Genomic DNA, 25,599 nt, shown 5'->3' on the forward strand with positions numbered 1-25,599 from the left:
ACATGAATTCATTGCATTTACAGCACATTTAGCTGCGTTGTCCGGTCACATCACGACTATGGGCATGATTTTGCAGCTGCGGCAATGGAGGTCAAGAGCAAGGGGGGCTAGGGGGAGGGTTGCTATGTTTTATTGCCACCAGAGCACTTGACCTTAGCTTGATTGCGCTGGAGATGATGTGATCACAAGATGGCGGATGGGAGCACGTGCGGTTCACACAAATTAATTGTTCAAAATGTAAGCTATGCTTCATGAAAAAAGTTGAATACATCGATATATGGTGGGATGTGAATGTCATTACGATTAGTGAAATTAAACACGCTGGTGAATATTTCCATTAAGCCCTGAATGAGGCTTTTTTGAAGCGCATATTGTAAGAACAAAATCTGAGGCTAGCAATTTTTAAATATTTAGGGCCAGGCAATTTTGCCCAGGATAACACAGGTTACTTAAGTTGTGGAGCTGAAATATGAGACCAGTCAACTATTTCAGCACTTGACCACATTTTTGTCGTAAAGCAAGGTGCAATTATTTATCCATGTATGACAATCATGAACTGAAATACGTCCCTTCTGTGTAGACCTCGTTTGAAGGCACGCAGCGCACATAATACATCAACATGACAATATTTTAAAAAATAAAGCATTGCAGAAACATGTTTGTACAAAGAGAATGATTGTAGCTTTATTTTCTCCATAATAGATTGAAGTCTGCAAGTACAGTACCTGTTGAGAAAAAAGCGAACCATTTATTTTTTTGGGTCAAATAAGCTGACCTGAAAATCAGCTCACCAGAGGCATGTGCAATTTGCTGGCCCGCTCCCGTTTAGGACCTATTGCTCTCAAGTGGGCGTCATGAAAAGAAAAGAGAAAGCAATGTCAGACTGCAAATCTTTTCATCAAAGACCGCACAGTACTATACAATGAGAACTAATGATCTGCTCAGGATCACAGTATGGTCTGGTGGCGAAGCCGGGATATTGGCTTCAAAACTTTGGTGCCACTGTCTCGAATTTGGCTACCTAATCACCTATCCTGGCTAATGCATTATGCCCTTATTTGGGGATAGCTACTGAGTTGATAAAACACTCCTTCGGAGGGACTGAGCTCTAGAACTCACAATACTGATGCTATGTTAAATGTTCCTGTTGTACTGTCAGCAAAGGTCACACTTTCAATGTTATAACCTGCGAGAGAGGAATGGCTGAGTCTACCGTGCCTGGATTTGTAACTATGACTTGGCATATGGATGCAGATCTCTGCAACCTGCGCTTACACCCTGAGCTATCTATTGAACCGTCTTGGCACTCAAACTTATCAATATGCGTTTCAACTTTGGTTATTTCACATGATCGATCGATTGCCCAAAAAAGGGCTAACACATTAGACAGGTTAATCTCTGGTGAAAACATTACAGGATTAACTGATCAGATCAGACTCTAGCTGTCAATAAGATACAGGCAGCAGTCAACATCATATCTCACAACATCATCACATGAGTTATTTATGTTTTACACATGAGCTGTGTGGGCTGACGTCCACGCCACAGTCAGCCAGTCGGGGCAGCCATTTTGCCCTTTCATAAAGACACCTCTGCATTCCCTTTCTAGCAGCGCGTGTATGTGCAGTTCACATCTGGCAGAAGGATGGCCATGTAAACACATTCTTCTTGGAGGCCCAGCATTTGTACTTGGTGTCAGCACTCCACCACGTCACTCCGTCGAGTAGGGGGAACTCATCTGGAAAAAAAGAAGAAAAGAGGAAATCTTTCACAAATCATTGGCAGTCTACACAGCTTCTATTTCTGAAGAGATGTGTTCCCATGGCTGGAAATGTCACAGGGTGAACTACTCTCCTTGGAGTTTGACCCTCTTTCTCTATATGCATACCACTACACCATAAACATGCACCTTGATGCAGCCTCCCCTTCACCAGCCGCCATTCCCGCCTCTTCAAGAACATGCCAGCTACACACACCCCTCTCGTTGCCTGCAAACAAGGCCTGAGCCTGCAGCCATTCATGCGCATAAAGCAAGGGAACGACGAAGGATTGCCCTGGAAAGTAAGGGAACGTCATACCCTTTAGTTCCCGCCCACTTTGACCTCTGGATATGAGGAGGGACACATTGGGCCTCATTATAACAGTGGCAGCCACGGTATGAATGGTGCTGGTAAGGCACCGGCACCGTTCATACCGGGCCGCCACATTACAAGTTCTCCTTGCACGTCCCTGACAGCCCGCCAGGTTTTATCTGGCCGGCTGTGTGGCACCCGCAAGCAGAACTCGTGATTAACGGTGCCGGTGCAACCATGCTCCCCACCCCCATTCTGCCCCATGGGGCAGAATGGGGATCGGGATCCCGGCATTACCGCCTCCCGCGAATGGGCAATTACCACTCCACTCATCTCGTAATGGGCCGGTTATTGCCCAATCGCGGGAGGCGGTGCCGGTTGCGAGCATGGCGGTAGCCGTACCTGCCATACAGGCATGGCTACCGCCATGCTCGTAATGAGGCCCATTGTTTCAGGCTGTTTGGTTTTTTACTGGCCCACTGACAACCCATAGTCACGCTATCCCCAATGTCATTCCCACCCACCACCTGTCCTTCCCTGCCCAAAACACACCTGCAATCTCTTACCTTATCCAGACGTCCTGATTATGAACCCCTTGAGGATCAGACCTTTCCTAAGATGTTTCCCAACACAATATTTGTTGCTCAAGCAATTACTCTCCTGGAGGATATTCGAATCCAAACTCAGTCCTCTGAACCTTGGAAGGAGTTTAAGAGAAACAATCGATGGAATCTCAAAACAAAAGACGGATATCTATTCAAGGATAATCGGTTGGTCATCCTTACGCCTGGACTGAGACAAAAGATCACAAGCCTATGTCATGATACTTCCCATTCAGGACACCGTGGCATCACCAACACCCTCCATCTAATACAAAGACAGTTTTGGTGGACAAGGATGAAGGATGATATCAAGACCCATGTCCAGACTTGTGCAGTCTGCAATCAGAACAAACATGACAATAAAAGACCAGCAGGTCTCCTGCTCCAACTACCTTCTTCCAGGGGCTACACAACTATAATGGTTACCATTGATTTGTTCACACATATGGCTCATTTTACGCCTTTATACAAACTACCATCCTCATCCGAACTTGCTGGGATTTTCCTAGAACACATATTCCGGCTTCATGGGCTACCGTGAGTGTCTGTGCCCCCTTGCCCACCCCAAGAGTGTCTGTGTGCCCCCTTGCCCCTTAAACTGCCTTTCTGCCCCTTACCCCCTCCCCTAATCTATTTTGTTTTGCCACCTTCCTACACCTCACCCCACTATCTTTCTCGCTCCACTATTGCTTCCCCCCTCTTAGCACTTACTCTTATCATTTGTTCCCGTGACTTTTGATAGCAGCTTGTCTGTCTCCCCTCCTCCCCTCCTTGTCTTCTCCTTCCTCCCCCCTCCCCTGCTTTATTAGTTTGTCGCTGACTAATTTGCACAGTAGCGTGTCTTGTTATTCCCTTGCTCCCCTCTCTTATCCCCCGTCCCCCCTCCCACCTCTCCTCTTGTTTACCTCTTGCACTACATCAATTGTCGTCAGGCATAGTAATGTTACTGCTTGCTTTGTTCTCCTTCTTTTCCTTTCCCTATTTGCCTTATTTGTTCTATGCGTTTGCACTATCTGAAATGTAGTCAGGCCTATTACGATAGTTTTTTTTCACATTCTGTATTGTTTCAAGGACTTTTATTGAATGTAACTGTATTTTCCTATGTTCCCTCCCTCCTTGAAGCGCTTTGAAACACATTGTGTATAGGCGCTATATAAATAAAGAATCAATCAATCAAACCTTCCAAAATCATTTCTGACTGAGGACCACAGTACATATCCCAGTTCTGGAAACAGCTATGTCGTGTACTGCGAATCCAACGTTTCTTGTCTTCGGGTTATCACCCACAGACCAATGGAGCTACTGAACGAGTAAACCAAACCCTGGAACAATATCTTTGTTGCTTCGCCACCAAGGTCCAGGATGATTGGTCACTCTTAATACCTGTGGCCGAATTCGCATACAATTCGGATCATTCTGCTATCAAGACCAGTCCCTTTTTCTGTAGTCAAAGATTTCATCCTTCAGTCCTACCGTCTATTCTTCCACACCCTACCCCAGTTCCTGTGGTTGATTCCTGGATTGAAACACTAATTAATGTGCACAAAGAAGCAAAGGAACACCTAGAAAAGACCCGAGGAGACGTTAAACATTATGCTGACTCCAAAAGAAGACATGGGCCTTCCTATTCAATAGGCAATAAGGTCTGGTTATCCTCGAAACTCCTTCCTCGTCACCTACGACCAAATAAATTGGCTCCCAGGTATTACGGGCCCTTTTCTATAAAAGAAATCGTCAATCCAGTGGCCTTTAAACTCCGACTACCAGAATCATGGAAAAGGATCCATCCAGTCTTCCACACTTCTCTGTTAAAACCATAGGTTCAGCCCTCACGAACTGCTCCAAGAACTACTCCAGTGATTGTCAATGACCAACTCGAATACAAGTTCTCCAGAATTTGTGACTCTAGGTACCGACGTGGTCAACTACAATATTTGGTCGAGTGGAAAGGGTATCCTCCCAGTTAGCGCACCTGGGAACCCGTGTCAAACATGAATGCCCCCAGGCTGATTCGAAGTTACCATTTTATCCATCCAGGGAAACCCGGAGGAGCTGGGCTTCAGAGGAGGCATACTGTCATGAACCGTCGCCTGCGTCCATTCTGGACTTCGTGGACCCTGACCCATAGAGGACTGAATGCAATGATCCTCCCAACATGGCCTCTTGATACGGAACTGTCATGATCTCTGCTTCCAAAAGGTCAGGGTTTTCCCAACTCCCTTGGAAGTAGATCCATAACCCAGGTTCCGAGTGCCAACCAGTCCCAATTGGGACCTTTTGGACCCAGTCCTGGCGCCAGTGGCACCAGGCTCATAAATATGCCCAGTCCCAGCGCTGGAAGCGCCGGGCTCATAATGATTGGGTGGACTTACCTGCAGCAGACCATGCTGCTTACTTGCCTGCCAGTTGAGCCTCTGATCCTCTTCTGTTTGGAACTACTTTTCCTGTTGGGTGGGGCAGAAGCCACTCCCTAGATTCAGAACACTGGAACCCTTCTGGAAAGCAGGAACTCTTTTCTTACCTAGGCGTGGCTGTGGAAGGAGACACCTAAGCACTACAGGAGGCTATTTAAACCACACCCGATGGATGAATCTTGCTTTGCGTTATTCTGCATCCTCTGCAGCAGAACGTTCATCGTGTCTTCTGCATCTGATCCTGGGCCTAAGGAAAAAGGCTTACCATCCTGAATCCAGTCTTCAGCAACACCTATAAAGACAAGAAAGAACAGGTTAGCATTACGGTCTTCAGTGACAGCTCTTCACTTACCTGGTCCATCGGCTGTCACCAACGCCTCGCGCTGCATTCCGGAATCTGAAAGACAAAGGCTTACCTACTCTTTGTGCGCTCCGGAGGTCTTCACACTGCATTCCGGCATCTGAAAGACAAAAGCTTACCAACTCTTCGCACGCTCCGGAGGCCTTCGGCGCTGCACCCCGCATCTGAAAGACAAAACAAGGTGCGTTTAAAGACATTGGGGAACTTTAATACTCACGTGCCATTACTCCTTTCCACATCTAACCCAGTTGGTATTCCGGCACCCTGCAGCCGCTCCGAACTTGTACCTGCAAAATAAAAAGACAGTTAGAGCGCATCGTGAAGCAGGCAACAAGCGCTTACTTACGTGCTTCCAGGCGCTTCTATTCATCACACGGGCTCCATCTTCAACTCACTTCAGCCCGTCATCCGCCATCGCCGGAACCCTGCAAAACAAGAAACATCATTACTAAAGACTTTAAAGACATTAGAATTACTCGAAACTTACCGTTCGTGCAGTAAACGACGGACAGCAGTCCTCTGAAGTCAAGAGGCCTGCTCCCCTTATCCAGTGAAGAAACTGGTTACAGCGCCCTGCCCCGAGGCAGATGGAGAGCACGGCGTTCACTTACCTAAGGTGAGAGCGTTAACCTTTGGGGTTCTACAGGAGAAGAGAAAGGGAAGAAGCGAGAGACATTCAATAACCCAGTTCCTTAATCCCATATTTTCTATCTGCAGACATCTTACCCTTCAAGTCAGACATACAGTGCACAGAGGTCCAGCCCAAAGAGCCAGCCGGGTGTTACACATCACCTTTGCAGATACGGTATACGCCCAGTCAAGACCGGCGCCTCTACGGGAATCAGGTGAGCGTTACAGAACGCAAAGCCTACCACAAAACTCCCGTCCAGGCGCTATGGAAACCTCGGATACCGACCAGCTAGCCCAGTTACTTGGGGAACTAAGGGCAGAAGTGCAGGCAGCCTGTCAGGAAACGAACGCTCTAAGAAGGGAACTGATTATTTCCAAGGAGCGAACAGATGATCTCGCTAGACAATTGCTACAGTCACAAGCCGGACAGACCCCGTTACCCGCATCTGGGGGAAATCTTCCTTCTACATCCTCTATGAATCCAGTGCAGATCAACCTACCTGGGAATGTACCACTGGCTCCGCCTGAATGGTTTTCTGGTGACCCAAAGAGGTTTGCAGTATTTATCAATCAGTGCCGGTTGCATTTCTTATGCCGGCCAGCAGCCTTTCCAACTGATCAAGCTAAAGTAGCTTTCGTGCTTTCGTACCTTAGTGGCAATGCGGCAGACTGGTCGATCCCTCTAGTAAATCAAGATGATCCGGTCCTCCATGATTTTCAAGCTTTTCAGCTCAGTATGGAAAAACTGTTCGCAAGACATTCACAGGGGCAGGCCTTGGACAATGAGCTTCTTTCGTTGCGACAAGGTAATCAAGACCTTTTGTCTTATATTGCGTCTTTCAACAGACTGATAGTGGAAACTCAATGGCCTGAGGACAAAAGGATTACGCTGTTTTATAGAGGTCTACGTGGAGAGCTCAAAGATGTGTTAGCCCAAGTAGTGAATCCCCCACAAGATTGTTCGGACTATATAGACTTAGTCGTTCAAATAGATCACAGACTGCAGAACAGGAAGGCCGATCGTTCCAAGTTTGATGCTCGAGTATTTTCCAAACCGCCAACTCCTTCCAAAGGAGTAGACCCCGGGGAACCCATGCAAATAGGGGGTCTGAAAGGTCCTGTAACACAAAAGGAGCGGGAAAGGAGAAAACAGTTGCAATTATGCCTCTATTGCGGAAACTCAGGGCACTTTCTTCGAGACTGTCCGGTGAAACCTGCCAAGAAGGCAGTAGGAGCTGCAGTTACCAAAGTTACAAACTCTGAGCAGGGAAACAACCTCGCCCGACAAGAATAGAGGTCCTCTTGCCGAGCGTGAAAACCAGTTCCGTGACCTCGCATTTCGTGATACCTATGGTCCTCATTAGACCTGATAATCCGGATCGATTACATGCAATTGAAGCTTACGTCGACAGCGGTGCCATCGGCAATTATGTGGATCATGAAATGGTTTTGAGGATGAATCTAACTCTTTGTCCCAAGGCTGTAAAGGACGTCATTACTACGGTGGATGGTACGGAGATAGCCTCCGGGCCAGTAACGCATACCACTCAAGAGGTGACGCTAGTAAGTCAAGATGGACACCATGAGAAGATCGTGTTCGATGTGATCAAGGCCCCTCAGTTTCAGATTATTCTAGGAATACCTTGGTTAGAGAAACACAATCCTCTGATCGATTGGCGAGCAAGAACGGTCCAGTTTCCAGAATGTGTCTCTACTTGTCACCCTCCACCTGGTGTTGCACTGGCAGCAATTTCTTCAGAGACTCCCCAGTTACCTCCCGAATACCTAGAATACCAAGATGTTTTCCGGAAGGATCAGGCTAACTCTCTACCTCCTCATAGGTCTTATGACTGCCAGATAGACCTGATACCTGGATCTACTCCTCCTTGTAGTAGAATTTATGCCCTCACCGAGCCTGAGAACCTTCACCTTCGACAATACCTGGATCAATACCTGGCAAATGGGTTTATTCGTCCTTCCAAGTCCCCTGCTTCTTCAGCTTTGTTCTTCGTTCCAAAAAAGGAAGGAGACCTTAGAACTTGTATAGATTATCGCTCCCTGAACCAGATCACCGTTAAGAATAGATATCCGTTACCTTTGATCCCTGAACTCCTGGACCAAGTCAGAAAAGCATGCATATATACAAAGCTGGATCTTAGAGGAGCTTACCACTTGGTACGAGTAAAAGAGGGCGATGAATGGAAGACGGCCTTCCGCACCAAGTATGGACTATTTGAATATCAGGTCATGCCCTTCGGACTTTGCAATGCCCCGGCCGCCTTTCAATATTTTATGAACGATGTCCTCAGAGAGCTCATAGATGTGTGTGTTGTTGTTTACATTGACGACATCCTCGTTTATTCTTCATCGGAATCTGAACATCGGAAACACGTGAAAATGGTCCTCGAAAGATTGCGTCAACACAAACTTTTCGCTAAGTTGGAAAAATGTGTTTTCAACGTGACTGAAGTTGAATTCTTGGGATTCATATTATCACCTGGCGGAGTGCGTATGGATTCAAAGAAGGTCGATGCAGTTCTCAAATGGCCATCACCATCCTCCGTAAAAGGTGTGCAAAGCATGTTAGGCTTCGCTAACTTTTACCGCAGGTTTATCCCCGAATTCTCTCGAATAGTCCAGCCCATCACTGCCTTGTTAAAGAAAAACAAACATTTTGAATGGTCTACCGAGGCGGAACAAGCTTTCCAGGATTTGAAGACTAAATTTATCTCTGCACCAATCTTAAAACACCCTCGCCCCGAACTCCCCTACATCGTGGAAACTGATGCTTCAAGCCTTGCCATGGGGGCAGTTCTATCACAAAAGGACCCGGTAACCAATCAGTTGCATCCCGTGGCATTTTGGTCCCGCAAATTCTCGCCTCCTGAAATCAATTACACGATTACTGACAAGGAACTTCTGGCTATCAAGTCTGCCTTTAAGGCTTGGCGGCATTATCTGCTGGGGGCCCGACACACTGTTACTGTGATTACGGATCACCGAAACCTGCAATATTTGAAAACCGCAAAAGCCCAATCCTCTAGACAACTCCGTTGGGCATTATTCTTTGCCGAGTTTGACTTCATAATTACCTATCGACCTGGTACAAAGAACGGTAAAGCTGATGCCCTTTCTCGGATGGGAGTGGAAGAACACTTGATCAACCCTAAACCTGTACCAATCATTCCCGAACAAAGAATTCTGGGTGTAATCGCCACAGAATCCATAGAGGAAGTTAAGGATAAGGCCAGGCAACTTGTAACTCCAGCAGACATACAGAATTCGCATCTGCAGGGAAAGGACTTTGCAGTAAAGGACAACTTATTGTATTTCCAAGAACGATTATACCTACCCAGCACAGATTTACAGAAAAAAGTAATCTCTTGTTATCACGATTCTTTAATGGAAGGACATCCCGGTATGGCCAAGACCTCAGAAAAGATCAAGCGCTACTTCTGGTGGCCGTCTTGGAAAAAAGATATCAGAGACTTTATAATGTCCTGTGGAGTATGCGCCCAAAACAAGAGTCAAAAGGAAAGACCAGCAGGCCCCTTACGCCCTATTGACATCCCACCTCGCCCTTGGCATACGCTTTCTATGGACTTCATCACCGATCTACCTCCATGCTCCGGATACAATACGATTCTAGGAATCGTGGACTTATTCTCCAAGATGGCGCATTTCATTCCGCTCAAAGGCTTGCCAACAGCAGCAACTCTGGCCCGAGAATTTCTCGAAAACATCGTCCGACTGCACGGTTTTCCTTCGGTTCTAATTTCGGATCGAGGTAGTCAATTTATTTCTCATTTTTGGCGAAGTTGCTGTCGGTCGGCTCAAATTGATGTGAGACTATCGACCAGTCACCACCCTCAGACCGACGGACAAACCGAGAGGACCAATCAAACTCTGGAACAGTATTTACGCTGCATGCTGCAACAAACTGAAAAAACTTGGAAAGACATCCTTTGGATAGCCGAATATGCCTACAATAACTCTGTCCATTCGGGAACTGGGAAAACCCCGTTTTTTCTTTTGTACGGCAGTCACCCTCGAACCTCGGAGTTGGATCCCCTCCAAGATCTTGAAACACCAGCAGTAGACTACCTGCATTCTACAATCACCCAAGCCTTTAAGGAAGCTGTTTCTCACCTTCAAAGGGCTAAAGAACAATACAAGAAAGGAGCAGATCAACATCGGAAGGAAGCCCCTCAATATCAAGTAGGGGATCAAGTCTGGTTATCCACCAAATATCTAACTCTAAAAGGGCCACGCACATTCAACCCAAGATACCTTGGTCCCTATTCCATCACTACCATAGTAAACCCAGTAGCGGTCAAGTTGGACTTGCCCCCGCACATGAAGATACATCCGGTCTTCCACGTCTCTCTATTAAAACCCGTGCAACCTCAAACCCGACTAACTAAATCTCCAAAACCTATCCTAGTTGATGGAGAACTCGAGTTTGAAGTCAAAAGCATTCTGGACTCCAAGATCTCCAAATCTAAACTATTTTACCTAATTGACTGGAAAGGCTACGGCCCCCAAGAGAGATCCTGGGAACCTGCTGAATATGTCCACGCTCCTCGCCTAATCAAAAGATTTCACCGAACATTTTCTGACAAGCCAAAACCCCCGGAGAAGCCCGGTTTGGGAGGGGCCTTGAGGGGGGGTACTGTCATGATCTCTGCTTCCAAAAGGTCAGGGTTTTCCCAACTCCCTTGGAAGCAGATCCATAACCCAGGTTCCGAGTGCCAACCAGTCCCAATTGGGACCTTTTGGACCCAGTCCTGGCGCCAGTGGCACCAGGCTCATAAATATGCCCAGTCCCAGCGCTGGAAGCGCCGGGCTCATAATGCTTGGGTGGACTTACCTGCAGCAGACCATGCTGCTTACTTGCCTGCCAGTTGAGCCTCTGATCCTCTTCTGTCTGGAACTACTTTTCCTGTTGGGTGGGGCAGGAGCCACTCCCTAGATTCAGAACACTGGAACCCTTCTGGAAAGCAGGAACTCTTTTCTTACCTAGGCGTGGCTGTGGAAGGAGACACCTAAGCACTACAGGAGGCTATTTAAACCACACCCGATGGATGAATCTTGCTTTGCGTTATTCTGCATCCTCTGCAGCAGAACGTTCATCGTGTCTTCTGCATCTGATCCTGGGCCTAAGGAAAAAGGCTTACCATCCTGAATCCAGTCTTCAGCAACACCTATAAAGACAAGAAAGAACAGGTTAGCATTACGGTCTTCAGTGACAGCTCTTCACTTACCTGGTCCATCGGCTGTCACCAACGCCTCGCGCTGCATTCCGGCATCTGAAAGACAAAGGCTTACCTACTCTTTGTGCGCTCCGGAGGTCTTCACACTGCATTCCGGCATCTGAAAGACAAAAGCTTACCAACTCTTCGCACGCTCCGGAGGCCTTCGGCGCTGCATCCCGCATCTGAAAGACAAAACAAGGTGCGTTCAAAGACATTGGGGAACTTTAATACTCACGTGCCATTACTCCTTTCCACATCTAACCCAGTGGGTATTCCGGCACCCTGCAGCCGCTCCGAACTTGTACCTGCAAAATAAAAAGACAGTTAGAGCGCATCGTGAAGCAGGCAACAAGCGCTTACTTACGTGCTTCCAGGCGCTTCTATTCATCACACGGGCTCCATCTTCAACTCACTTCAGCCCGTCATCCGCCATCGCCGGAACCCTGCAAAACAAGAAACATCATTACTAAAGACTTTAAAGACATTAGAATTACTCGAAACTTACCGTTCGTGCAGTAAACGACGGACAGCAGTCCTCTGAAGTCAAGAGGCCTGCTCCCCTTATCCAGTGAAGAAACTGGTTACAGCACCCTGCCCCGAGGCAGATGGAGAGCACGGCGTTCACTTACCTAAGGTGAGAGCGTTAACCTTTGGGGTTCTACAGGAGAAGAGAAAGGGAAGAAGCGAGAGACATTCAATAACCCAGTTCCTTAATCCCATATTTTCTATCTGCAGACATCTTACCCATCAAGTCAGACATACAGTGCACAGAGGTCCAGCCCAAAGAGCCAGCCGTGTGTTACACATCACCTTTGCAGATACGGTATACGCCCAGTCAAGACCGGCGCCTCTACGGGAATCAGGGGAGCGTTACAGGAACACAGCTTACCAGTCTTTGCGCGCCCCGTTCAACGTTCTACTAAACAGACACGCCCCCGCAGCTCTGCGTGTCTCAACGCTACCGCTCGCTGTAGTTGGACGTGTGTTGCCGGAGTCGGCTCGGGGCTTTCTTCTGAATCCTGTTTCCCGGTTCCTTGAATCCTCCTCCTTTCCTTCCCTCAAACTTACCTCCAAGCTTTTTCCGGGAACTTCGCCTGCGCTCGGGTCACGGCGTTCCGTGCCTCCGAGCTCGGACATTGTTCCTTCCTGGTTCCTGTCCTGGACATCTGAACGTATCCTGGTGTTGGATTACTATCCTCACGCTGGAACCCGAGGACCAGCACACGGGTTTATACAAATCCCGGACCGTGCGAAAGAAATCACCAAAGAAGGTCGCAAGCAAACAGGAAAAACAGGTGAGAAGGGGAGAGACTTGTGACACATCCGCAGCAGGATTCACAGGAAGAGAAAAGTCAGGGATGGGCAGGAGACGGGGGTGCTGACCATATAGAGCATAGAAAGGGGAGAACCCAGTGGAAGCATGAACAGCATTGTTATAAGCGAACTCAGTGAGGTGCAAGACGCGTAACCAGGTTGCCTGTTGCTGCAACGTTAAGCAATGTAGGTATTGTTCCATTGTCTGATTGAGCCTCTCGGTCTGACCATCCGTCTCCGGGTGGTAGGCCGAGGAGTACCTCACGTCAACACCAAGCAACCTGGTCAACGCCTGCCAGAAGCGGGATGTGAATTGAGATGCCCTATCAGAGACAAGAACAGAAGGCAAGCCAAACAAGCAAAAAAACTCCTAACAAAATAGCCTGGCCAACACAGGAGTGGAAGGTATTCCGTTACATGGAATGAAGCGAGCCATTTTGGTGAAGTAGTCAACAACCACCCATACGGTATCGAATCCCTGCACCCGGGGTAGATCTATCATGAAGTCCATGGTTAGAGTGTGCCAAGGTTTCGGGGCTAAGGGCAATGGTTGCAATAGATCTACCGGCCGACCCCTACGGTGTTTGCATTGAGCACAAATGGAACAGGTGTTATCGTAACAGTTGACGTCTCGCTTCATGGAAGGCCACCAGCACCAATGTTGTAATAGGGCCAGGGTTCGCCTCTGGCCACGGTGACAAATAATGGCGGCATCGTGAGACCATTCTAGGGCCAGATTGTGGGTGTCAGTGGTGGGCAAAACAAATCCGTTGTGCACGAAAGGCAACCCGTCATGATACACCGGGTCCCAGACTGACAACTGATCGGGATGAAGAGCTACCCATTTACGAACAGCGTCTAACAATGGCAAGGATGCAGTACAAAGGCAGATAACATTACTCTTATCTAAAAGTGTGCCAGGAAAGACCAGCAAGGCAACCTCCCCAGGAGAATGGGATAAAGCGTCGGCCTTCCCGTGTGCAGTACCAGAGCGGTGCTTGATCTGGAAATCAAACGTTGCAAAAAACAGGTGCCACCTAACCTGTCTACTGTTGACACATTTGAGGGAGGCCAGTTCTTGCAGGTTTTGGTGATCCGAAAACACAGTAATTCGGTGTTTGGCTCCCAAGAGATGGTGTCGCCAAACCCGGAAGGCGTCCATCACTGCCAAAAGCTCTTTCTCTGTTACAGTGTAATGTGCCCCGGTAGAGGTAAATTTGCGGGAATGGAAGGCTATGGGATGTAATCGACCCGTGGTAGGACAAGCCTGTGAAAGTACCGCCCCTAATGCAAAAGACGAGGTGTCCGCCTCAACAATGAAAGGGAGTTCCGGATCAGGGTGTTGGAGAACTGGGGCTGTGTTGAAGGCGGTCTTTAAGGCATCAAAGGCCCTCTGATGTTCCTCCAACCAATGATAGGGTGCGTGGGGACTGGTCAGATCAGTGAGGGTGCCACTATAGAGGAGAATCCGGAGATGAAATGCCTGTAAAAATTGGCGAAGCCCAAGAAGGACTGCAGGGCCTTAAGCGTTAGAAGAGTGGGCCATTCCAAAACTGCCTGCACCTTGGAATGGTTCATAGCTAGCCCACCAGGCGTGATATGAAACCCCAGGAACTCGACATTATCCAATTGGAATTGACACTTCTCAGGTTTTGCAAACAGGGAGTGTTTTTGGAAACGCGAAAGCACCTCTCGGACATGCTGTACGTGTTCGTCCAGGTTCTGAGAAAAGACAAGAATATCATCCAGATAAATGACCTACGAATCCCTGTATTCTGCGGGAACGTTTGTGGCAACCATCTCTACTACATGAGAAACAGTTGATGGGGTCGCAACGTCTTCCAAGGTAAGGTGAGCGATAGTCCCCAAGGCCTGTGCTGGTGTTTCGTCCCCTCTGGACGTGGGAAGGCAGAAGTTCTGACACACGGCTGATTCGAAATGCACCCGACTCAACTTCCAATCGATAAGCGGGTTGTGTTCCTGCAACCAAGGTATCCCCAATATAAGAACGAACTGTGGCATGGATATTAGATCAAAACGTATTGTTTCTTTGTGGATAGTCTGAATCGTCAGGAGCAATGGTGCCGTCTGCTGCTTAATGGGACCAGAGACCAAGGCAGTACCGTCAACCGCCTGTACGAGTTCTGGCCGAGCTTGTTCACTAGGGGCAGGTTCAGAGATTGGGCCAAAGTAATGTATATGTAATTGCCTGTGGCCCCTGAATCAATGATAATGGTGACTGGGTGTGTGATTTCTGGGGTAGACTGCCTGTACATGGATGGGTCTTATACGCCCAAAAGTGGGAACAGGATTCGGGGTAAAACAAGAAGTGCTCGATCCAGCCCCCGGTTCTATGATCGAGCAGTCTGAAAAACCTGAGTCTTGGGTTTTGGGCGACGAGGACACTCCTTAACAAAATGGCCACTTAACCCACAATAGAAACAAGCGTTGTCTGCCCTTCTTCGTTCTCTTTCTGCTGAGGTGATAGGACTCCTTATACCTCCGAACTGCATGGGTTCCCCAGAGGATTCGGAAGAAGACGAGGGGGCAGCTAAGGCTGTTGAATGGGTAAACCCAGCTTCCGCTCTGCGTTTGGATCGCCGGGCATCTACCTGAAGGGCCAAATCCACTAAATCCGGGAACTGAGTTGGCAATGAGGGAACAACTGAGAGTGCATCCTTTATGGAATTGTTTAGCCCTCTATAGAACACTACCACCCTCTTGCTATCAGGCCAGGACATTTCAGCTGACAGCTGGTTGAACCGGGTGATATATTCGATAAGGGACCCTCTCCCCTGGTTCAAATCCAATAGCTCTAGGTCTCGGGATTGGACTTTGTGCCTAGTGTCAAATACCCGTGACATTTCAGCCACGAGAAGATCAAAATCATAAAGGGCAGGGCTGTCATTCTCTAGTAGGGGGTTGGCCCATGCTGCGGCCGTGCCAGCTAAGTGTGATAACGTGAATGCTGCCTTGGTGGTGGAATCAGGAAAGGCCAGTGGTCTGCACAAAAAATGCAGTTTACATTGGTTGAGGAATGTTCTGAATTTTCTATGATCACCATGGTACCTCTCGGGGGGCGCTAGTGGGAATGGAGAGGGGAGTACCACAGGGACAGGTTTTTGGGTGCTGGGAACAGGCGGCGGATGGGGTTGTGGCGCTGGTGTTGTGTACCCATATTCTGGGTCCGCAGGTAGGGGATGTCGCACACTTTGTATCGTATCAAGGCACTGATGGATAGCTGTGTTAGCAGCGGCCATATCACCCCGTAGTACTGTGATAGCCTTGACCATAGCGGCCATGCGGTCGTCCGTGGCTCCCTCCATAATCAATACGACAAAAGGCTTCACAGTCTGTCGTGACTTGCATGTCATGTAGATAGGAGAGACCTCCGTCCCCAAGTGCCGCATAGAAAGAAACCAAAGCAACTCTCTGCACAACCCTTGAGGCCACAGGTGGGAGATGTTGAACTCCGGAACCACGGAACTCTGGAGACCCCGAAACCGCTGTAAAGGAAACAGTTATTAAGTACCAGGCAATAACAGTTGTTACTATTGCAGAAGGAAGTAGAATAAAGAGCTTACCGAGGAAGGGCAGTGAGGGCACTGCTAACCCTTTGGGATCAGGGGGTTCCGGGACTCACGTGGGCAGCAGTTCCAAATTACGGTGTTGGTGGTGGAAAGACCCACTGAGGTGTTGTGGTCGTAAGGCCCACCTGAAAGTAAAGCCATGAGCCAGATACCTGTGGAACAGTTTCCAAGAAATCAGGATAACAAGATTCATGACAAGAGGGAAAATTCGAGGAAGTCCAGGAGGCAGTCCGAGGTCATTCACCAGTTGAACGTTGAGGTACCAGCAGCCAATAAGGGTAATCCAAAAGAAGTCCGTAAATTCAAATCCAAGGTCGAGTTTTCTAAAGATCCAAAACAGGTACGTGGCGCCAAACAGAGTCTGAAGAACAGCTGTGAAGCGGTGACTGTACGGGAATACAACACTTAAATGCTCGCTACTTCCTGGTCATGTGACGCGTAGCCGCATCACGTGAACGGGATCCCGGATCACGTGAGGGGGAGCCGGCGGTCACGTGACGCGGAAGTGCTTGTTTGATTATCCCTTCTCCCAAGCGCCAAGACAATTGCCAATGAAAGAATGGCTGCAAACGGGACTGCGCAATGCTGGTGGCATGGCGCGTCCGTACTCGAGGGGCAACTAGCTGCAAACGTGAGTCCCGTACCTTATGAGGGAAATGTGGAGAGGTTGAGGGACATGGGCGGGCCAAGGGAACCCTAGGGTTGTCAGAGGTGTGTGTAGCAGAATGCGTGACACTTTCCCACCTAAAACACCCCCTCATGGGAACTCTTTGAACTTGCTTTACTCAGGCCTTACCATCAAATTTAGCACTCCAAGTGGCTGCCAGAATGTTTTCAAAGCAGTCTTCTGAGAGATAATGTGCCTCATTAAATGTTTGCCGGTCTGGAATGAATGTGCCAGTAATTCTGTTTGCAGACCGGAAAACTACAAGTTTGGCGGTGGGATGGCCGGATTTACCTGCAGCTCTGAGCTGCCGGTAATTCCGGCACCCGACCACCAAAAAAGGCCAGTATTAGTGGCACCGGTATTACCCCCAAGGAGTTCTATGACCGACACTTGTAATCTGCCAGTAATTCCGGCAGACCAAGTGACAGTAACGGCAATACCGTTTGGTGGTATCCCGCCGAATTTACTCGCGGGATACCACCAAACTTCTAATTAGGCCCAATGACTTAAATGGAGCTGTAAACGTGCTACTAATGTAATAACCGTGAGCCTCATTATGATACTGGCGGTATAATTTTTTTTCCAGCGCCCATGAATGGGCAATTACAGGGTCATTACGGCCCTGCCGAACCCGGTAAATGCCCATTCACGGGCGCTGTAATAAAATGCTCTCCATTCCCATTGAGCCCCTTAGGGCTCAATGGGAATGAGGAGGTCGGATGCACCGGCACCATTTGTGAATGGTGCCGGTGCAACTGACATGGTCTGCTTGCGGGTGCCGGGACGCCCGTCAGGTCAGACCTGGCGGGCGGGAAGACACCTGCGAGCAGAACTGGTAGTTTGCTGGTCCGGTAACAACAGTACCGGCAAGCTTACCAGTACCGTTGTTACCGGATCTGCAAACTTATAATGAGGCCCAATGTCTTCACTAGGTCTTCCTTCACCCACTCGATTTATAAGTATTTTGCGTGTCCTTCACTGAAGTCCTGTTAAAAACAAGCATGGGCAAAGCCAACAGTTTTAGCTTGTGTATAAGTATTAGGCATTTGCCAGGCACTGCTATTAGATGCCCAGGTACTGGCACCATGTTGCACTTGCTACCATTAATGGGCACTTAACCCCATACGGCAGTGCCTGGCAAGTGCCTTTCCCATGCCTACACAAAAGCTCAAACGGTTGGCCTTGCCAATGCTTATTTTAGATTGTTTGGAAACCACATGTCAAAGCAAACTTGAGGATGGGTGGGAGGTCGCTGTGGGGTGGGCTAAGTCAGAAGTGGTCTATTGCCGAGAGTTCATATGAACAGCGAGGACGAAGCGCAGCTGGCATCAGCAGTCTCTTAACGGGAAACCGGTTCAGTTTCTCTTTCTCGGAAATAAAGCTGCTCTACTTTCGTTTTGTAGTGAGGTCCTGACACCTCATTTCTTTGTGGATACTAAAATCAGGAGCCATCAACAAAAACCAAACAGTATATGAGCTATCTGCTTAGGATCTTCAGCATGCAATAACGGGCTTATTTATTTGTGTTTATATTATTTTGGGTATGTACTAAGCACAAATCTGTGTTCAGGAAGCAATGGAGTGCTGTACATCATGCAATCTCCATCAATAGGGAGTAACAGGCAAGGCATTTCCTGTAGGGTTAAAGGTCACACGCTTTCCTGCTACAGGCACACAAAGAGCAAAGCAATGTCTGAGACTGAAGGCATTAGTCGTCACTGAATGTACATTCATTAGGTATGGAAACAGATTTTATTCTAGGAGCCAGATTATAAAAAAAAGCAGGAGCAGAAATGCATTTTGCGCATGTGAAAACAGCATTTTCGCATGCACTATTGCATCTGTGTGGTAATGCAAGTTGCATTTGCACTAGCGCTAACGCAACTGTGCATGGATGGACGGACGCAATCGTGCATGTGTAAACACCGTTTGCACATGCACACAATAATGTCTTTGTTCTCCTGAAAAACGATGATAACCTGGCCCCAGATCGGTGGAAAATTTCAACAGAAGTTCATGAAGACAAAATTGCAATGATTGTAAATAGACTCACGCTCCAGTAACTAATGTTAAGTCAGAGGGCCTGATTTACAAAGCGGTTTTCAATGTGACTGCGCCATTGTAAAACGCATTTGTAAATCAGGCCCACTGTATTCTACACTACCACAATACCCCTTTCCTCTGCCCTTCATCTTGTTTACAAATCTTGCTTCCTACTCTCTTTCCTGTCGTTCCCTGGCTTTTCTGAATGATTTTTACTGCAGTTTAGTTTGACCAAAAGACAATCAACAGCATACATTTGACACATTTTTCGTTACGTAATTACTGCAAAATAAGACCTTATGGGCTTTTAAGTAAAGTGATGGACAACGATGGGTGGAATTGGGATTGTAAGAAATCTAGTCGAAGAAAATCCACTCAATGCCCAAGAAAAGCAAAAGAACTCTTATAATGAAACAGCCGACCATTGAATTTTATCTAGGTGTGGAAAGAACAGCCGGAGGGTCCGAGAAGCTTACAACTAATCCCTCCACTGTAGGACAAGCTAGGAAAAAGGGGAAATGGGCAGACATTCTTTGGAATGATGGGAGGTCAGAAATGTATACCCACATATTGACCAACATCTCATCTATGGTGACACACTAGATAATCAATGTATATTAAGTCAATATGATGGAATGATGGTGAGCCTCTAAGCCGTTTTTACAAAAAGGGGACATACTAGAGAAGAGGGCCTATTACAAAGCGTTAACTAAGGGAAAGAAGGAGTTCTATCAACATGGCTACTAGTACACCTTTGTGCAGTATATTGCCACAAATTTGGCACAAACACTTTGGAGAACTGTATTCGTACTACCCAAACTGCACGACTGCTCGGGAGGAAAGCAAGGGAGCCAACGTTGGGATTGGGGCCCCATTGTGATAACGGTGAAGGAGGTGGAGGGAGTCATATGGGCCCTCCAGGGTGGAAACACGCCAGGCCCTGACAAAGTCCCCAGAGACCTCTTCAAAGACAACCTCGAGATTTGGGCACGGGGCACCAGTCCTTAGTAGGGTTTATAACGCGGCAAACAGTACGGTAATGATCCCTATGCCTGGGTGCCAGGCAGAAAAAAACCCAATTTTCAAAAAGGCAGATAGAAACCAACCAGTAACTATCACCCAATATCGCTCTTGGACGGAGCAGGCAAAGGCCCTCATTACGACCCTGGCGGAGGACCATGGTGCAATTTGCACCATGGTCCATGGCGCAGAGCTGCCAACTCCGCCATGGGGGTTGGCGGACTTACCGCCCCATTCCGACCTTGGCGGGGCGGTAAGTCCCCAATCCCCATTTACCCTTCCCCATTCCCATTTTTGCCCCATAGGGTATAATGGGAGTGGGGAAGGCGTTAATTACGCCACCGTAAATTACGGTGGCGTAATTAACAACAGGTCCCGTAGCGCCATGGATTTTTCCGCCCGGAAAATCCAGGCGTAAAAATCACCATGGCGCTGCGGGAAGTCGGAATCTGGCGGAGAGGTACGCCATGCATTACGCTGGCGTAAACCCCTCTCCGCCAGGGTCGTAATGAGGGCCAAAGTCTTTGGAAAGGTCTTGTTGGAACGTCTCCAGGGGTGGGCTGTGTCTGCAGGGATAATAAGTATAGTGCAAGCCGGAATTCAAGAGCAGATTAGTACGGTGGGCCAGTGTTTTCGCCTGGTGCAGGTCTTCAACAATGACACCGTCTATGGGCAGGGCTAGGGTCTATGCGGTTTTTGTGGACCTCAGAACTGCCTTCGGGATCTGCTCTGGCATGCACTGGCTAGAAAAAACATACCCCCAGACCTCTTGTCTTCGATCCAATTGCTCTATACCACCAATAGAGCAACAGTTAGAAGAGGACCTGGAGGGGAGACGACTGAGCCCATTGAAGTACAAAAGGGAGTCAGGCAAGGATGCATACTGGCACCGCTCCTTTTTAATCTGTACATCAATGAAGTAATTGAAAAGCTCGAAGCATGGAACCTGGACACGCCAAAGATGGCAACCTTATTTTCCCCTGTCTTATCTTTGCTGATGATGCCGTTTTGTTGGCAACGTCTCTGATGGAGCTCAAATTCCCCCTGAGAATATTCTTAAATAAGTGAAAGGGATTAAGACTGCTATTAAACACGGAAAAAAACAAAACTATGGTGTTCCGACATAGATTGGCCAGAAAGAAGAATCCTGAATTGTCTATCGATGGTGCTGTCCAGGAGCAAATCGATACCTATGATTATCTGGGAATAAGGTTCTCGGAAAACGGTCTATGGACCCACCAGTTTGAAAAGGCTACTGTGACCCTTGAGAAGTATATCAGGGGTATATTAAGTTTCCATTATGCACATGCCAGCGGTGCCATTAGCCCAGCCATCCATGTCAAGTTCACAAAGAGGTGGTCTCCTTACCTCTTGGTTCTGGCAGTCTTTCTTGTCGGAGAGGCAGCAACCTTTCTTGATGAAGGGGTAGGGTCTATCTCTGGGGGTGGCCATGCTGACACCCCAGAACAATCCATAAGGTGACCAGCCAGACCACCACCAAGGTGGATCCGAAAATCAGAGGGGGAACCCTCTGGAAAAAAAAATCTCTGATGTCACAAGTACAAGTTCTCTTATGTCAGAGTAATTGTGTGTTTGGGTCCAAGAGGTGATGTAGTGTTTTCATTGCGGCAGCTGCTGAGTACGACAAGACCCACTGCCAGGGAATTCCACAGGGAAGGAGGAAGGTGGTAAGTAGAGAACAGATACAGATCCAGAGGTTCCGAAGAGACAGAGCACAGGTAGAGCAACAGGAAGGCACAGAGAATCACTAGGATCCAGTAGACATAGACGAGTGAGAGGCAAGCAGGAAGCTCAAGGCAAGGAGGAAGGAATCAAGCAAAATGGAGAGATCTAGAACAGTGCCAGTGCAACTAACTGAAGAGTTGCGACGCAAGGGCTCTGGTTTCTGCAAGGAATATAATGCTTCTGGGTTTGTGAAACAAGTAATCCTGATTGGCGGATGGTATCCCAACAACTATACCGCTACATGTGTCTTCCCCACAAAGCATGTCGGTACCAAAGGGCATAGTGAAGTGCTCTGCGTGTCGATTCATGACAGCATGCTCCCTCGCAAGATGGTCAAAGACTGGTTTGAAAGGCTTCAACCGATAGAATCTACGGACCAAAACAGGTGCATGGACATGGCTGGCTCCCAAATCCTATCACAGACATTGTAACCCTTCCAGTGAACAAGGTACTGGAGAATGGCTTGGCGGAAGCGGAATCACAGATGTAATCTACCTTGTACTCTTCTTCACCTTCAACATTAACAGGGGGGGGTTGAGTTGGGATTGAATGATCAGCAGGCCTGCCCTGATACGGGCAAAGAAGAGAAGTATGGAAAATCAGGTTGTCAATTCCAGAACTTAAGCTACAGGATTGGCACAGCAAAGTACTTTCAATGGTCTAAGGTACTTAGGGGCCAGTTTGGAAGGAACCAGATGTCTGAGTAAGGTTGTAGAGGCCAGCAAAACCAGATCACTTATGTTACACGAAGGGGCATCTTGTCTAAGTCTGTCAGCAAACTTCTTCATCGATTCTCTGGTTTGGGTGAGTTGTTGTTTCACATGATGATGAGTAGATTGAAGTTCCAAAATCCATTGGTCTACTGAGGTCACTTGAGTCTCTTGAATCGGGGTATCTGGTAAGCATTGCAGGTGTTGACCGTACATCATAAAAAACAGAGTATTCTTTATAGCAGTGTGGTAGGCATTATTATAGGCATATTCAGCCATTGGTAGCAACACCGCCCAGTTGTCATCAGTAGAAGTGGCAAAGCACCGCAGATATTGCTCAAGAACTTGATTAGTCAGCTAGGTCTGTCCATTGGATGGTGGATGAATTTGCGATAGAGGTTAGCCAAACTGAGGAATTGTTGTATCTGTCTTATAGTTGTGGGTGTCTTCCAATTCAGGACTGCTTTGACTTTTCTTGGATCCATAGCTTTTCCTGCATCAGATAGTATACAACCAAGGTAAGAGACTGAGGAGGAGTGAAAGATACACTTTTCGAATTTGGCCTTCAGTTTATGAATCCATAGTCGGCGGAGAACTTTTCGGACATGTTCTTGATGAAGACATGGATCTGCAGAAAACACGAGTATATCATCGAGATATAGTATAACGGTGGTGTAAGACAAGTTGCTAAAGATCCTGTCTACGAAGCGTTGAAACACTGCTTAAGCATTCGCTAAACCAAATGACATCACTCGATATTTATATAATCCAAAGGGTGTTCCAAAAGGCCATTTTTCCACTCATCTCCGGATTTCATTCTGATGAGATGGTTGGCCCCCTGGAGATTGAGTTTGGTAAAGATCTTTGCTCCTCTAACCGCCTCCAAAATGTCCTTGATTAAGGGTAGGGGTATTTTATCTTTCTTGGAGATTTGATTTAAACCCCAGAAATCCAGACATATTCTCAACTCAGATGTTTCCCTCTTAGGGACAAAAAATAATGAGGTGCCTTAGAATGTGTAATCAAGCCATTTCAAAGGTTCTTGTCCAGATAGTCATGAAGTGCTTTTTTTCCATTTTCCAACAAAGTGAACATCTTACCAAAGGGAATTGTTGTGCCATCCAATAAGTCAATAGAACAGTCTTCGTCCATGTGAGGGGTAGCTGTGCATCATCTTCCGCGACAAACACTGAAGCATATTCCTGGTATTTGGGTGTCCAAGTGTTGAGATTATGGAGTGCTAAGGACCCAGACTCATCTGTGCCAGAATCTGCTGGGTTGTTGAAGCAGTTCAGAACCCACTCCTCTGATGCCAAAGATACTGTACGGGCCCTTCATTTGATATAAGGGTTATGTCTTTTTAGCCATGGCATACCCAGTATAATCGGGTAGTGGACTGTCTTTATTAGATCGAAGGACAGATTCTCGTGATGGTTCCCAATATGAAATGGTATATCTTCCGTCTCATACAGAACTGGGCCTGAACTCAGGGGAACTCCATCCACACCTTTCATAGATACGGAATGCCCTTTTTCTATGATTGTAAACTGGTGTTCCTTGGCCCAAGAGAAGTCCATAAATATGCCAGCTGCGCCACAATCTAATAAGGCCGGAAGTACTAATTCCTTGTTCTCCATGTTCGTAATTTGGACTTTGATGTCTAGGAGGGTGGTATCATTGGAAGACATCGCAATCTTGGACATCATGAAGGGAATTTCAGACACATCCCGCCCTTTATTCCAAAATAGGGATGGAAATTGGCATTTCCTGAGCATCGGGCTAGAGCGATAGGACAATCTTTCACCAGATGACACTTATTCCCACAATGCATAGACAAACCCTGACTCCTTCTTCTTTGTCTTTCTGAATCTGACAAAGGGCCTCTTGTTATTCCGATCTGTATTGGTTCCGTCTCTGGTGTAGACTGAATTGAAGGAGATAAGGGAAGATTTTTGACACATGGTTGGGCTGTCTTGTGCTTTCTTCTTTCTGTCCTACACCCCTGGAAACGATACCCCAACTGTAGTACCAGGGTTACTAATTATGCAAAACGTCTGGGTTGAAGAACACAGGCCAGTTTGTCTTTAAGTTCCTCGTGAAGACCTCTGCAGAAAAGTGTGACACGTGTCTCTTCGGGCCAACTGGTTTCATCTGGCAATTGTTTAAACCGGGTTACATAGGCACTCACGTCCAAAGACCCTTGTACGAAGTCGAGCAAATTCTCCTGGGCATTGTATGCTGTCTCAGGTCTTTCAAACGTTTCCTTAATCAATGCCAAAAAAGTATCAAAAGTGTCCAATGCGGGATTTCTAGAGGTAACCACAGGAGTGTCCCAAGCCAGTACACTCCCCACCATATTACTGACGACATAATCTACTTGGGCGTGGTCAGATTGAAAACGCTGAGGGGGAAACGTAAACTGAATGAAACAGTGATCCTGAAATTGTTTTAGTTACGTGGGGAACCATTGTACTTCATGGCACCAGAGTCACTGTCAGGCACATCTAATGGTACGCCTTCTCTTGCAACCAAGGGTTGTCAAAGTGTTTGGTTCTCGAGACGAAGAGCCTGGACTTCTACAATGAGACCCTGCACAGCTTCCACGATTTCCTGCCTTTGCACCATACCTTCCTGAGGTAATGGGCGTTGCAAACTGTCAGTTCACAAAGAGGTGGCCTCCTTACCTCTTGCTTCTGGCGCCCTTTCTTTTTGGAGAGGCGCAACCTTTCTTGACGAAGAGGTAGGGTCTATCTCTGGGGGTGGCCAGACTGACACCCGAAAACAATCCACAAGGTGACCTGCCAGGCCACCACTATGGTGGATCTGAAAATCAGAAGGGAAACCCTCTGGGGAAAAAAACCTCTGATGTTGCAAATACGAGTTCTCTTCTGTCCGAGGAATCGTGTGTTTGGGTCCAATAGGTGATGTAGTGTTTTTGTTAAGGTAGCTGCTGAGCACGGCAGGAACCACTGCCAGGGAATTCCACAGGGAGGAGGAAAGCGCCAAGTAGAGAACAGGTACAGATCCAGAGGTTCTGAAGAGACAGGGCACAGGTAGAGCAACATTAAGGCACAGAGAATCACAAGACAGAGACAAGCAGGAGGCAAGCAGGAGGCAAGCAGGAAGCTCAAGGCACAGACTAAGGAATCAAGCAAGACGGAGAGATCTAGAACAG

General features: G+C 47.6%; 1 protein-coding gene across 1 annotated transcript in view; it reads right to left on the reverse strand.

Annotated features, from left to right (window-relative positions):
- Positions 1-658: 658 nt before the first annotated feature.
- The window catches only part of STAT4 (signal transducer and activator of transcription 4), a 632,296-nt gene continuing 607,355 nt past the window's right edge, over positions 659-25,599 (reverse strand). The window contains exon 24 of the mRNA XM_069615680.1: positions 659-1,738. Coding sequence (XP_069471781.1) covers positions 1,712-1,738 — 27 coding nt within the window. The 3' untranslated portion in view covers positions 659-1,711. The remainder of the gene's footprint in view (positions 1,739-25,599) is intronic.

Source organism: Ambystoma mexicanum, chromosome 9 (genome assembly GCF_040938575.1).
Source record: "Ambystoma mexicanum isolate Mex_15411 chromosome 9, UKY_AmexF1_1, whole genome shotgun sequence".
NCBI lineage: Eukaryota > Metazoa > Chordata > Amphibia > Caudata > Ambystomatidae > Ambystoma > Ambystoma mexicanum.